General features: G+C 43.4%; 1 protein-coding gene across 5 annotated transcripts in view; it reads right to left on the bottom strand.

Moving 5' to 3' along the window:
• The window catches only part of Efcab3 (EF-hand calcium binding domain 3), a 494,429-nt gene that overhangs the window by 2,716 nt on the left and 476,730 nt on the right, over positions 1-14,983 (bottom strand). For all 5 annotated transcript variants that reach the window (XM_005402243.2, XM_005402246.2, XM_005402244.2 and 2 more), the window contains 2 exons: positions 14,016-14,200; positions 6,056-6,178 (listed from right to left, as the gene is read on the bottom strand). In XM_005402243.2, coding sequence (XP_005402300.2) covers positions 6,056-6,178; positions 14,016-14,200 — 308 coding nt within the window. The remainder of the gene's footprint in view (positions 1-6,055; positions 6,179-14,015; positions 14,201-14,983) is intronic.

A 14,983-nucleotide genomic window follows, 5' to 3' on the forward strand; every position in this document is an offset into this window, starting at 1 on the left:
GCCAGCCTGAACTGCATAACAAGACCCTGTCTCAAAAAGACAAAAAAAACCCCAAACTCCCAACTCCCCGAAAGCCCATCCATGGGGCATGCGGAGAAAGGAAATAAGTTTTACAGCTGAAGCATTCAAAGTTATTGAAGAGATTAAAAAAACCTAGGTGAACACTGGGATACTCAACTTTATAAAACAATACTACTGGGTATAAAAGATCAGATAAACATCAATACAGTTATAGTGGGGGACCTTAATATGCAACTGTTACAAATGGACAGATTAGCTAGACCAAAAATCACCAAAAAAATATGAGAGTTGAGCCAAACCTTCCAACAAATGGACCTTATCAATATCTAGAGTGGTCCACTCCAAAACAGGAGAACACATTCTGCTCATCAGCAGTGGATGGGTCTTCCTCCAAAAGAGACCATCTACTAACCCACGAAGCATGCTTACATAAGTTCAAAAGAATCAAAATGATCCCATACATATTACCAGATCGTAGTCCAATGAAACAAGAAATCAATGGCAAAAGAAACCACAGAAATTATTCAAGCACATGGAGATGAAACAGTGCCCTCTTGACTAAACCAATGGACCACAAATGAAATCAAGGAAGAAATTGGTTCCCGCAATCAAATCATAATGCCAGTGTAACATGCCAGAACGTACGGGACACAATGAAAGCAGCCCTAAGAGACAAGTTTATAGAGTGAATGCCTACATCAAAGAAAGAGAGCAAGTCCAAATAACCCAATGATGCACCTCGAGTTCTTAGAAAAACATGAACAACCCAAGTCCAAGGCTAGTAGAAGGAAGGAGATTATAAAGTCACAGCAGAAATTAATGAAACTGAGACTAAAAATCAATACAATGAATTAAAGAGTTGCTTCTGTGATCAAATCAACGAAACAGACAAATCCTTAGTCAACTTTACAAAAATAAGGAAAAGAAGACCCAAGTGTATGCGATTAGAAATGAAAAAGGAGGAATCATGGTGGAGTCTGCTGAAGTCTAGAAAATCCTTGGTAACTACTTTGAGGTAGTGTACCCTAGTAAAATGGGAAGTTCTGAAGAAATTGACAGACTGCTATACATGTATGAACTCTGAAACTGAACCAGAAAGATTTAAAAATCCTGAATAATCCAGTATCAGTCAGTGAAACTGAAGAAGTAATGAGAAAAGCCTATCAACTTAGAAAACCCCAAGTGCCGATGGATTCACTACTGAATTCTACAAGAACTTTAGAGAAGGTCTAACAGCAATTCTCTTCAGACTCTTTAATGAAACTGAAAAGGAAGCAGTACTCCCAAAGTCATTCCTGGAAGCAAGCATCACTCTGATTCCAAGCCAGAAAAGAATCCTATCAAAAAGGCCGGTCTCTCTCTCCTCTCTCTCTCTCTCTCTCTCTCTCTGAGACAGAGTTTCACTGTGCAGTTCAGGCTGGCCTTAAACTCTCTTTATAGTCTAGGCTGGCTTCAAATTTGTAGTGATCCTCCTGAGTGCTGGGATTACAGGGGTGCACCACCGTGGCTGGCCAGGCCAAATCTTTACTGAACATACTTACAAAAATCTTCAATAAGATACTGGCAAACAGAATGCAGCAAATTGTTAAAAAGATCATACCTCATGACCCAGTAGGATTTATTCCAGGGATGCAGGTATGCTTCAACACATGCAAATCAATAAATGTAATATACCACATAAACAGAAGCAAGGACAAAAATTACATGTTCTTGGGGCTGGGGATATAGCTCAGTGGCACAAGCACCTGCCTGGCAAGTGCAAGGTCCTGAGTTCGATTTCCGGTACCAAAACAAACAAACAAACAAAAAATTACATGTTCTTCTCAATAGATGAAGAAAAAGCATTGGACAAAAATTCAACATCCTTTCATGATTAAAACACTGAAGAAAATAGTGTAGAAGGTTTTTATCTCAAATCTGATAAACACCATCTATTACAAAACAATGGACAACATCATACTAAATGGAGAGAATCTGAAAACTTTCCCTCTAAAATAAAAAACAGGACAAGGATGTCCACTATCACCAGTCTTGTTCAATATAGCTCTTGAAACATTATCCAGAGCAATTAGACTACAGAAAGAAATAAAATAGATATGGATAGGAAAGGAAAAAGTTGAATTATCATTATTTGCAGATGACATAATCCTCTACATAGAAGACCCCAGAAACTCCACCGAAAGACTCTTAGAATTGATAATCAAATTCAGTAGCATAGCAGGATACAAAGTCAACACTCAGAAATTAACAGCATTCCTGTACACCAATAATAAAATCATTGAGAGGGAAATTAGGGAAAAATACAGCTTTCACAGTAACATCAAGTAAAATGCATTAACTTAACCCAGGAAGTAAAGACCTCTGCAGTGAAAACTACAACACTCTGAAAAAGGAGGTAAGAAGGTATCAGAAAATGGAATGATATTCCCTGTTCCTGGATAGGCAGAACCAATATAGTGAGAATGGCCATACTTTTCAAACTGTTACACAGATTTATTGCAGTTCCAATCCCAGTGCATTACAGAACTACAGAAAGCAGTCCTAAAAGTTACATGGAACCAGAAGAGCTGGACTTGCAAAAGCAATTCTGGGCAACAAGGGCAAAGCATCACAGTTCCAGAGTTCAAGTTATACTACAAAGCAACAGTGATAAAAACAGTATGGTATTGGCAAAAATACAGACATGTGGATCAGTGACAGAATGGAAGATGCAGAAACAAGTCCAGGCACACTCTGCTACCTTATCTTTGATAAAGGGGCCAAACACTTTTGCTGGAGAAAAGACAGCCTCGTTTAACAAAAGTGCTGGGAAAAATGGCTATCCACACACCAAAGTTTGAACCTAGACCCATATTTCTATCTATTAACACATTCCCAAAGTGGCTATAATTTGTATGTCTTGCCCCAGGACAGCTCTGATTCGAACATGTTATACTCCTGCCGGATAGAGCCACCTGTGGTACATGCACAGCTGTCCCGTCAGGCAGCGCGGGACAGTCCCATTGGATGATTCAAGCTTCCCAATGGGACAGTCATGCATGTACCACTGGTGGTGCAAGCCAGTGGGAATGTGTTAAAGTAAAATCAAATTGGGTCAAAGATCTAAATATTAAAATAAAACAATATGCTAGAAGACAAAATATGTAAAACTCCTGAAGACATATGCATAGGCAAAGATGTTCTGAATAGAATCCTGGTTGCATAAGAAATAATACCAAGAATCGGCAGGTGGATCACGTCAAATTAAAAAACTTCTGCACAGCAAAGGAAACCACCGATAGAGTGAAGAGCCAAGCTACATAATGGGAAAAATAGTTTGCCAGCTACTCCTCAGCCAGAGGACTCACATCTGGAATATATAAAGAACTAAAAAATGTCCTGAAAGCCTGGAATTTAAAGACAATCGGTGTTTATCATAATTAGCTTGATAAGGACTTACAGAAGAATTAAATGAGCCTGATGCCAGCAAAATCCCCCCAAAACAAAACAAAACAGGGGGTGGAGTGGAAGACTGAAAAAAGAATTGAGGTGTATTATGCACACGTACCAACTCCCCACAGGAAATGTAGTCATGAGGTACTGTGAACACACACAAATAAAAACATAAACATTGTAAAAAAGCGAGAGGAAATGTTTTGAGGGAGATTAACGCCAATTTGTCTTTTACTGTAATAACTTTTCATTACACGTTTCATCCACATCTGGTATTTTGATTTGTGGACTACAGTTATGGAGAGCCCAAGAGTAAGTATGTGAAGATCAGGGAGCCTATACATTCAACAATCCTTCCTGAGGACACGTAGGCTAGGAGCTGACAGACTGACAATGTGTCACTGGGAATGATGAGATAAATGTTATAAACATGTTAAAACGAAGTGGGCTAAAATATGGAGAAGTGTGGGACAGGGGAAGTCCCGGTTTAACCTAAGGGTGCCGAGCTGCACCCTTAAGGATCTGATGCAACCTAGGGAGTGAGTGGAAATGCGAAGGTACTCCGGCTAGAGGAGACTGCGCCATCCAAGGCTGACGGCGGTTAAGCGTCGTGGAGCGAGGTGCTGGGCTCTGTAGCCCCAGCTGCCACATTTGCGGTGGGAGGCGAGGAGCAGTGACGGGGAGGCAGAGGCCCCCAGGGCTGTAAATCCGCGATGCCCTGGGACTGAGGGGCGCCATTCCTCGGGGACTCAGGCCGCAGTGAGCCGCCGTTTCTGATGTAAATGGGACAGTTTCCTCAGGGGAGTGCAGCCGAAGACGGGACAGCCCTGAGAAGGCTACGAGGGAAGTCTTTACCTTTAAGCAGCTCAGCGACATGGTGAGCTCTCCATGTCGGGCACGAGCAGCTCTGCGGAGAATGGTTGGAGCGGGGCAGCTACGGAGCTAAAAATACTGGCTTGGAGGGTACTGTTCAGGCGTCACCTCCGGAGGGCCTCAGCCAGGGTGGAGGAACGAGGGATGCAGTGGGGGAACAGGCCTGAAAAAGTCCCACAGCGGGGAGGGCTGGATCTGGAGATCGCGGATGTGCAGGAGGAGAGTGAGGGTGGCCCCTGGCTCTCCAGCGCCCGTGACTGAGTAGGTGTGGGATCAGTGCTGCGACACAGGAGCGCAGGGGAGAGCCAGCGGGGCGTAGATGACAACGACCTGGGTCAGGACCTGCTGAACGTGCGGTGCTGAGAGACAGGGCCCAGCGCCGGGACCGTGTGTCAGCAGTGAGATGAGACGGGGTGCAGGCTAGGGACAGTTTGAAGAGCTGGCAGTATGCAGGAGCCCGCTGGAATGAGAAGGGCTGGCCGACACGGCACGAAGAACACCCTACCTGTTCCTTCACCTAACAGGCAGAGCCCCAGGGTTCTGCTGTGAGTGGGTTACGGGGACCCCAAACTACTGGTTTCCTTGTGTCTTAGCTCTTGGGGGAGCTGGAGGCCCCTGACTACCCACAGCCTCCATTCGCTGTTGCGTGCACACGTGCCGTGATCGACGGGTCAGGAGCACACCGCTCTGTTCTGCGGCGCGCTCCTGAGCGCTTGTGCTTCCATGCATCCCAGTCATTACTACTGTCCGTTTCCTTCAGCGCGACCTCCATCCTCTCCCCAAACTTACTTGGGGAGGAGCTGTGGTCCTCTCTCTGGGACAGTGCCTAATCTCAGAGTCCTACATAAACCTTTTCTGAATAAAGGAGTGTACACAGTGAGATGAAGCGCAGCAAGAGACTAGAACACGAGGAAATATCAATAGCTGGAGGGTTCGGGAAAGAGGGAAGGCACAGAAGCAGGGGGAGGACAGAGAGGCCGGCGTGGAAAGGCAAAGGAAGGAGAGGCGTGAGCAGAGCTCGGGCCCTGGTATCAAACGCAGCAGGGAGGGGGCATAACGGGAGAGCAAAAGCTGCTCAGAAGTCAGGGCAGAAGGAGGCAGGACACAGCTGTGGTCACAAGCGTGTACGCTGGAGCGACTCTGCCCACATTCACAACCCTCAGTCTGCCGCTGCGTGCTGTGCGCAAGTCACTCACGCTTCCCGCGGATGCGGTATTTGTCAGATGACAGGAATGCTAACAGTGACTGTTCCAGAGGGTTGGTGCGATAATTAACGCACCAGTTCCTGCCGAGTACGTGCGGAGCGCAGTTCCCGGCACTCAGGAAACAGGTTTCCAGCTATTACTGATACTCTGTCTGAGCTGCTGTAAGAATGACACTTCCATTCACCATGATTTCCTGAGTACACCATTCGCTATGACATTCGCTATGATAATTAATACCTTAATTACGCTGTTATTTTTATGACACAGATGAATATCCCAGAAATGATGCTTGTAAAGCTACACGGGGGAACAACAGCAGGTAACGTGAATACATGGGATTGCAGGCCAAGAATGTCATTACAGTGGACAAAAATGAGATAGTATTTTGTCCTATTTTAAAGACATGGGAAAAAAAGTAAAGACATGGATCAGATAAAAATTCTCCTGGCTGTAGGGACGAATATTGAAGTAGGAAACATTTCTGCGAGCGCTGTCGGGGCAGACGTCCCGCAGTGAACACTCACCTGCTGCTTAACAGCAGCTGTGTCGGCCACTGTCCACATCTGCTTTTTCTTGAGTATTTGGTCGAGGATAAGGATGTCATCCGAGTAGCTCAAGGGAGGGTTGATAGGCTTTACATTGGCTGCCTTTACAGAGATTTTAAGAAGCAAGTTAGTCATACAGCTTCGTTTGAATTGTACAACAAAGACAAAATCAAGAGAAAGATGTTTTGAGAGCGTTTGTGTATGACTGATGAGGTCGTTGCTAAAGCGTTTGTTGGTTTTGGTGGGGAGCCGAGCTCAGGGCCGTGTGCGGGGGACACGTAGTAAACCCTCTTTAATAATGGCAGAGCCCTCTTGTAGGGGAAATGCAAACTCACATGTGAAATGGGGCGGCAGAGCAGAGTCAGCCGCCTCAGACCCAAGCCTTCCAAGCTGTCACAACGCACTGAAAGGGAGGTGCCCTCACGGAGTACTTATTGTTTCTAAGCTTCTCGTGGGAAACCAGTGTCTGCTTTCCCTTTCCCAGGCCGCTGAGCAGTGTTAGTGGAAATCACATACATATGCTGATCGCTTTCTTTTTTTATTTTAAAGAGAGTTAAAAAAATAAAAATGATACAGAATTTCAAAACAAGATGATAGGAAATTAACAATGGTTGTTATATTACATATTGTTATCTTCAAAGTAGTTGCCCGGATTACCAGATATAGGCATGTAAAATTGATCAAACAATTAAGCATTAACTGTCAATACACCAACAGAAATTAGCAGTACAATTATCTTAGCTATCCTGTATATATACATATATATGTATATATATATATATATTTATTTTTCCCTTCTTTTCTCCTTTCCCCCATCCCAGTTGTTCTTTCCATTTGAGCAGTTTCTTTCCCTTTCACACTATCTATTGTACCATTTGGATTTTATTTACTCTTTCAGTTTCTTATACTAGGGAGACAATACAATGTTTACACATGTGAGTCTGATTTATTTCACTTGTGAGTATGGTCTCTAGTTGCATCCATTTACCTATAAAAGCCTTGAGTTTATCTTTCTTTATAGCTGAGTAATACTCCATTGCATAAAAATACCACATCTTTTTTATCCATTCCTCAGTTGATGGGCATTTGGGTTGTTTCCAAGATTTAGCTATGACAAACTGTGCTGCTAGAAACAGATGCACATATATCACTGTGGTATGATGTTTTCAATTCTTCTGGAAAAATACCCAGAAGGGGAATAGCTGGGTGGAATGGGATCTCTAATCTTAGTTTTTTGAGGAATCTCCACACTGATTTCCACAGTGGTTGCACCAGTCTACCCTCCTACCAACAGTGGAGAAGCGTTCCTTTTTCTCCACAGCCCTGCCAGCATTTGCTATTGGTTGACTTCTTGATGATAACCATTCTTTCTGGGGTGAGATGGAATCTCAGTGTTGTTTTAATTTACATTTCTCAAATGACCAACCATATTGAACATTTTTTCATATGTTCATTTGCCATTTGTATTTCTTCATCTGAGAAATGTGTATTCATCTCAGATGCCTATTTTTAGATTGTGTCTTTGAATTTTGGGGGTGTGATTTTTAAAAAATATGTTCTAGATAGAAGTCCTGTTTCTGATGGATAGTCCACTAAAGTTTTTTCCCAATTTGTGGGTTTTCTTTTTACCCTGTTGGTGATTTCTTTTGATGTGCAAAAGCTTTTCAATAAGGTGAGATCCCAGTTGTTGATTCTTTGAAGTATTTCCTGTGCAGTCTGGGTTTTTTCATGAACTTTCTGCCTACTCCTACATCTTCAAGATTCCTACCCACTTTCTCCTCTAAGAGATTTAGTGTTTGTGTTTTAATATTTAGATCTTTGATCCATTTTGGCTTTAGTGTAGTACATGGTGATAGACACAGGTCTAGTTTTAGTCTTTGGCATGTGGACAGCCAGTTTTTCCAGAACCATTTATTAAAGGGGCTATCTTTCTACCCGTGAACATGTGTGGCCCCTTTGTCAAACATAAGGAGGTTGAGTGTGTTTGGAGTTGTGTCTACATTTTCTAATCTGTTCCACTGATACTCAGGTCTGTTTTTTGCCATTACCATGCTGATTTTGTCACAGTAGCTTTGTAGTATAATCTCAAGTCAGGGATTGTGATGCTTTTTGCCTTACCTTTGTTGCCCAAGATTGCCTTTGCTATTCTAGGTCTCTTCTGAGTCCAGATGAATTTTAGGAATGTTTTCTCTAGATCTGAGAGGTATGCTAACGGTATTTTGAGCAGGGTTGCCTTAAATCTGTATAACAGTTTTGGGAGTATGGCCGTTTTCACAACGTTGGTTCTTAGGACTATCTTTCCATTTTTCTGAAATCCTCTTTGATCTCTTTTTTCAGAGTACTTTAAGTTTCAGTGTATAGATCTTATACTTCCTTTGTTTTCTTTGAATATTTATATTACTGAATCTCGTCCAGGCCTTCAATACTGATTGACATTTCTTTGCTTCATTTGCTGTTAATACTCTTACAGTGCTCAAAGAGGCTGCTGGAAATCCAGACATTCAAACTCCCTCAACTGATGATCTTGCCTCTTTATTTTTAATTTTTTCTTTCTGTTTTTTTGAGACAAAGTCTCCATATGTAGTTCAGGCTAGGCTTGGATTGCTATGTAGCCTAGGCTGGCCTCAGATTTGCTCTCCTCTTGCCTCAGCTTCCTTAAGTGCTAGGATTACAGGCATGTGCCATCATGTCCTGATGTTCTTGTTTCTTTAAAGCTACCTAATATGAATTCTCTTAACTCTTCTTCCCACTTTATGATTTTTCCATCCTTTAATCTATTCCCTCCCTCCCTTCTTTTCTTCCTCTTCCTTCCCTTCTCTTTTCCCTTTCTCCTGCCTCCCATTTTTCTTTTCTTTACTTTTCCTTCCTTCCTTCCTTCCTCCTCTCCTTCCTTCCTTCTGTTTCCTCTCTCTTCTTCCTCTCCCTCTTTCTCTCCTCTCCTTTTCTCTCTCTATCTCCCTTCTCCCTCTTCATCTCCCTTTCACTCCCCCTTTCATTTTTTTGCAGTACTGGGGATTGAACCCAGGGTCTTCAACTGGGCTGTGTCTTTTTAATTTTGTGACTGGGTCTTACTAAGTCACTAAGTTGCCCAGGCTGGGCTCAAACTTGAAATCCTTCTGCCTCAGCTTCCCAGTGCTGGGATTACATGCGTGCATTGCCATGTCTGGTCTTCCCCTTCCCCGCCAGTACTGGGGACTGAACCCTAGCACTCTACTACTGAGCTACTTACCTCCCAACTGTTTTTACTTTTATTTTGAGACAGGATCTTGCTAAGTTGCTGAAGCTGGGCTTGAACTTTCAATCCTTTTGCCTCATCCTCCTGAATAGGAGGGACTACAGATGTGCACTACCAAGGCTGGCTTCTCCTTGGGAGTTTTTCCTGATTTCTAAGGTCCAAAGTCTCTGCTTGTAACCTTTTCTTACTCCTTTCCTGGAGGGTTTTTTTTTGTACCAGGGATTAAACCCACAGGTGTCACACTGATGTACTCTACAGAACCTTTTTATTTTTATTTTGAGACAGGGTCTCACAAAATCACTAACGGGTGGGCTCTGCTTGAGTTTGAGATCCTTCTGTCTCCGCTTCCCAGTGCTGGGATTACAGGTGTGTGCCACCGTGCCTGGTTTGAATACAGTTTTTGGATTGGTATGTTTGCAGTATATAACATTTATAGTTGTTCCGGTGAATTACGTTTGTATATAATCTTTGTCATTTTGGGTCCCTTCCCCTTCCTGAATGTTCTGTGTAATGTTTGTCATTTTGTTTTGTGTAGCATTTTACATGCTCACAGTGAGTGTGGAGTGGGGTGTTGGACACGAGTGGATGGGGTGGGAGAGTGGCCCATGTAGCTCCATTACTTTTATTCTAAAACTCGAAAGTTCCATTTAGTTAGAATTAAAATTTATAAATGTATAGCATATTAGATTAGATGTAGTATATTAGATGAGTTATAATGTACTGTGTAGTATATCATGTCTCACAATGTTATATATTTATATACATCATATATGTATCTATATCTAAGATACTATATATGTATATGTAGTATTATCAATGTAAATATACATCTTAGACATCTAAGATACTATGTATTATGTATTGCATAATCATAAATGAATATATCTTACATCTAAGATACTATATATTTAGAAATATTATATAATAATAAGTGTAAATATATCTTAGACCTTTATATTAGCTGTATATAATATTTATAAATGTACATATAATAGAGGTGGTATGCTTAGATATAGATATGTACATATGTATACATGTAGTATAATAAATATATGTAGTACATTATATGTAACATATAGATAGTAATGAATGTTATTGAAAAATTCAGGGATGGGGATGGAGATTGTGATTTTATTTAAATATAGACTTTACAAATAATTTACTGAAGGGGCTGGGGATTTAGCTCAGTGGCAAAGTGCCTGCCTGGCAAGCGCAAGGTCATGAGTTCAGTTCCCGGTACCGGAGAAAAACCAAAAAAAAAAAAAAAATAATTTACTGAGATGAAAATTTATAGAGCATAAAATTAGCCATTTGATCCAGGTATGGTGGTGCATACCTGTAATCCCAGCACTTGGAAGGCTGAGGCAGGAGGATCATTGTGAGTTAGGGGGCCAGCCTGGGCTACATAGTGAGTTCAAGGCCAGCCTGAACTGCATAGCAAGACCTTGTCTCAAAAAACCAAAACCAAAACCACAAAAAAATTTTAAAAAGTCAGCAGTTTGTGCTAGGCATGGTGTTGTATGTCTGTAATACCAGCACTCTGGGAGGCTGAGGCAGAAGGGTTGCAAATTTGAGCCCAGCCAGGGCAACTTATATTGACTTAGCCAGACTCTGTCTCAAAATAAAAAATACGAAGGACTGTGGTTGTAGCTCAGTGTTAAGGTTCTGGGTTCAATCCCTGGTACCACCAAACCAGACCAAAGCAAACCAGACCAAACCAGACCAAAGCAGACCAAAGCAAACCAGACCAAACCAGACCAAACCAGACCAAAGCAAACCAGACCAAACCAGACCAAACCAGACCAAACCAAACCAGACCAAACCAAACCAAACCAAAGCAAAGCAAACCAAACCAGACCAAACCAGACCAAAGCAAACCAGACCAAACCAGACCAAAGCAAACCAAACCAAACCAAACCACCCCCCAAAAAAACCCCACCAAACTCCCAAACCAAAACAAACAAGCAAAAAATTAGCCGTTTGAAGTGTTCAGTTCAGTGGCATGTAAGCCGCTGCTACTGCAGGGACTGTTGTTAGAGGGGCCTGCTGAGGTGACATTGTGCTCAGGAGCTGAAAGAGATGAGAGAGCTGTGCAGACGTCTGGGGCAGCACGGGGGGAGGAGCCGCGAGGCCGGGGCATGAGGAGGAGGGTGTCCGCGGTGTCAGAGGAGCAGGGCAGAGGCTGCGCAGGCAGAATGCAGTGTGCTGGAGGTGGCAGCAGAAGCGATAGGTACGCAGCGAGGGTCCGGGTCAGCGGTGCCCAATAGGACTTTCCGCAGTGAGACGGTCTGCATTTTTGTGCCATCTAGTAAGGTAGCCATCTGCTACGCATGGCAACTGAGCACCTGGAATGTGGCTAGTGTGACTGATGACCTGTATTTATAATTTTACTTAATATAAATTAGGCAGCCACTACTGGCTGTCACTAGCGAGAGGGCTCAGGTATAGGGCCTTGTAAGCTACTGTGAAGAATTTGGGCTTTCTATCTAGTGGTATGGAAAGCTATTGGAGGATTTTGAGCTGACTTTAATAGAGCCACTGGCTACTGTATTGAGAATAGAGTAGAGGGGGCAAAAGTAGAAGCCAGAGGACCACTTGGAAAGCTCTCTCTGCTAAGGTTATGGAGATAATCTAGTATGTAGTATGCTCTTAATAAAATATCTGTATCACAATTTTCTTCCTTCCAAAGGGACTGAAGGCATATCAGTGGTAAAGCATGTCCTTAGCACACACTAAGCCCTGGATTTTATCCCTAGCACCAAACCAAACCAGACCAGACCTAACATACTGACTCTTCTATGGGTTATTCTAGGTGACAGAAGTTACTCGGTGAAATAGCTGGGTGTGGTGGCTCACGCCTGTAATCCCAGCACTTCAGGAGGCTGAGGCAGGAGGATCGTTGAAAGTTTGAGACCAGCCTGGGCTACAAAGTGAGCTCAAGGCCAGCCTGCACGGTACAGTGAGACCCTGTCTCAAAAAGACAAAAAAATAAAAAAAAGAAAGAAAGAAAGTCCTTGCATAATGAACTTTGTATTACTCCTGTTAGAGATTGACGTATACAGATAAGCATCATGTGTAGGTGAGCAGTGATCAATTTCCTGACGTAAATTTAAAGAGGGAGAAGTGTTCAGTTATTTCCATGCTGTCAGGGTTATTGGCCTGGGTTAACTTCGTTTGGATAAAGACAAAATTGGACGTTGGGGTCATTTGTGCTGGTGAAACCCTTCTCCAGGACTCTCACACCCTGCGGCTGGAGCTGCCTTCTGGGGATTTCACCACACGAGCCGCAGACGGACCTCTGGAACTCAGAGACGCTCCCCAGCGCGGCCTGGTCTCCACATTAACCCCAGTTCTGTTGCACAGGCTGTGAAGCCTGTGACAAACCTGAGGCAAGGCCAGAGCTTCCTGAGAGAACACCTACAGGTTGGCTTGAGACCTTAAAACTCACAACAGTAAAACGTACCAGGGCAAATGGATTAGAGGCAACAAAGCAAAGCCAGGCCAGAAGGTACAGCTAGGACCGTAAGTAGAGTTCTGGTCAAGGATACACAGCCACTTCATCACAGCACTGCCCCGTTGATGTGGGCTTGTCTTCCCATCCCATAATGTCTGGCCCACCACAGTGTGGTGGATTGACAACTGGTGGTTAACTTGTAACCCCCAGCTGAACTGAAGCAGTGCGGTGCTGGGCATGGGAGCCCACCCGAGGACTGTTGCCAGCAGCATAAGAGGCAGAACTGGAGAGGAAGAAGTTTAGAAGCTGTAAGGAGTGGTTGGTTGTTCTGGAGGAGCTCGTCGTGCTGGCTTTGCTGATGAACTTGGCTGTTTTCATCCTCTGAGGAGCTCAGCACCTCATTGGCACTGGGAATGGCTTTGGTTCACTTTGAGGGAGCTCTGGTCCTCACTTTGAGCGTCGCTTCCTGGCTCCAGTGCAGATTCCTCAGCCTGCAACACAGATCCTCATCCCGCTGGCACAGACTTTCTAGCTTCCACCACTGACTTTTGGGCCTTCCCAGCGCAGATCTGTGAATCAGGCCTGCATGAGACACTGTTGTGGGCTCTGGGCCTCCAGCTGGACTCATGCAGGACATTACCGTGGGATCCAGGCCCTCAGCCGGATTCTTGGTCTTTAGTGTGTGGACAGGTTTCCTGCACTCTCTTGTATGTGACTCTTCAGGTGCCTATTATAAATAATCTTATAAACTATAGGTCCTGTATTGCTCCCCTTGCAATATCCTCCAAACCACAATGCACTGTCTTGGTCCGGGTGAGTCCAAATTGCAGCTTCTGGCCCCGGAGTGAGCGGCTCAGTGAAGGCAGAACTGTGGCCTTTCACCGCTGTCATCTTTATGTTGCCAGCTCCAAACCGAGGGTTGTCATTTTCGGTAAGTTTAAGGGTTTGTTGAAATTACATGAAGTATTTACAGTTAGGCTTAGATCGAGGTACACGGCTATGGAAACTGCTTTGAAACATGGCTGAAAATATTTCATAAGACGTATGGGATTAATTCTCTTGGGGTGGTGCTTTAAAAATCCAAGTATTAAGCCACTGTTAATTCCTATCATTTTGTTTTAAAACCCTGTATCATTTTTATTGTTTTTGCTTCGTTTTGTTTTTGTCTATGTTATTGTTATTTTATTTTTCAAATTCTCTTTAAAATAAAAAAAATCCAAGTATGAAACGTGACATAATCTAAATCCCACCTGTGCTTTCCAGTCTCTTCTATGGAAAAAGTAGTCCTCAAAGAAATTCAGGGGCTCTTTTCTCCTTAGCATCTCTAATTTCTGTGTGTCTTTGAAAGGTTTTCCCATCACCATACCATCCATGTTAGGGAACAACGGGAAGATGGGTATTTTCGAGTACGGGCTGTCTGAAGGGAAATTGCACCCTGAAAAGATAAAAACAAAAATGGTGTCACAAACAATGCAGTTCTCATCAAAGGCAAACAGCTGCTTCTCCTCAATGGCCTGTTCCCACTCCATGCCCGTCTGTGGGCTCCAGGGCTCAGCTGAGTGTCTCAGGACCCAGGTCAAGGGGATCCTTGCTTCCAAGCAGTTTCTGTATGACAGAGAGCAGTTACCCAGAGGAGGCTCAGGTCCTGCTCTTGGCCTTTACTTCTGATGAGTCACTGACAAATCTTTTAACACAGCCACGGAGGCGAAAGACCCCTATGATGAAAACTGTTGACGTCTGAAGAGAGAGATTAAAGAGGCTGTAAGGAAATGGAAAAGCATCTCCAGTTCTTGGTTAGACAGAATTAATATTACTAAAATGACCACATTACCAAAAGTGATCTGTAGATTTAATGCAGTCTCTATTAAAAGACATTCTTCACTGAGCTGTAAGAGACAACAATCCTAATAGTTATATGGGACTAGAAGAGACCCAGAATAGCCAAAGCAACCTTGAGCAAATAGAACAAGGTGGAGGCCAGGTATGGAGGCACATGCCTGTAATCCCAGCACTTAGGAGGCTGAGGCAGGAGGATCATTGTGAGTTCAAAGCCAGCCTGGGTTGCACAGTGAGTTTAAGGCAAACTTGAGCTGCACAGGGAGACCCTGTCTCAAAAAGACAAAATAAACAAATAAAACAACAACAACAACAACAAACAAGGTGGGAGACATCACAATTCTGGATTTTAAATTATACTACAAAGCTATAGTAGGGGGCT

This window comes from Chinchilla lanigera, unplaced genomic scaffold (assembly GCF_000276665.1).
Source record: "Chinchilla lanigera isolate Chin_1 unplaced genomic scaffold, ChiLan1.0 scaffold00077, whole genome shotgun sequence".
In the NCBI taxonomy this organism is placed as follows: domain Eukaryota; kingdom Metazoa; phylum Chordata; class Mammalia; order Rodentia; family Chinchillidae; genus Chinchilla; species Chinchilla lanigera.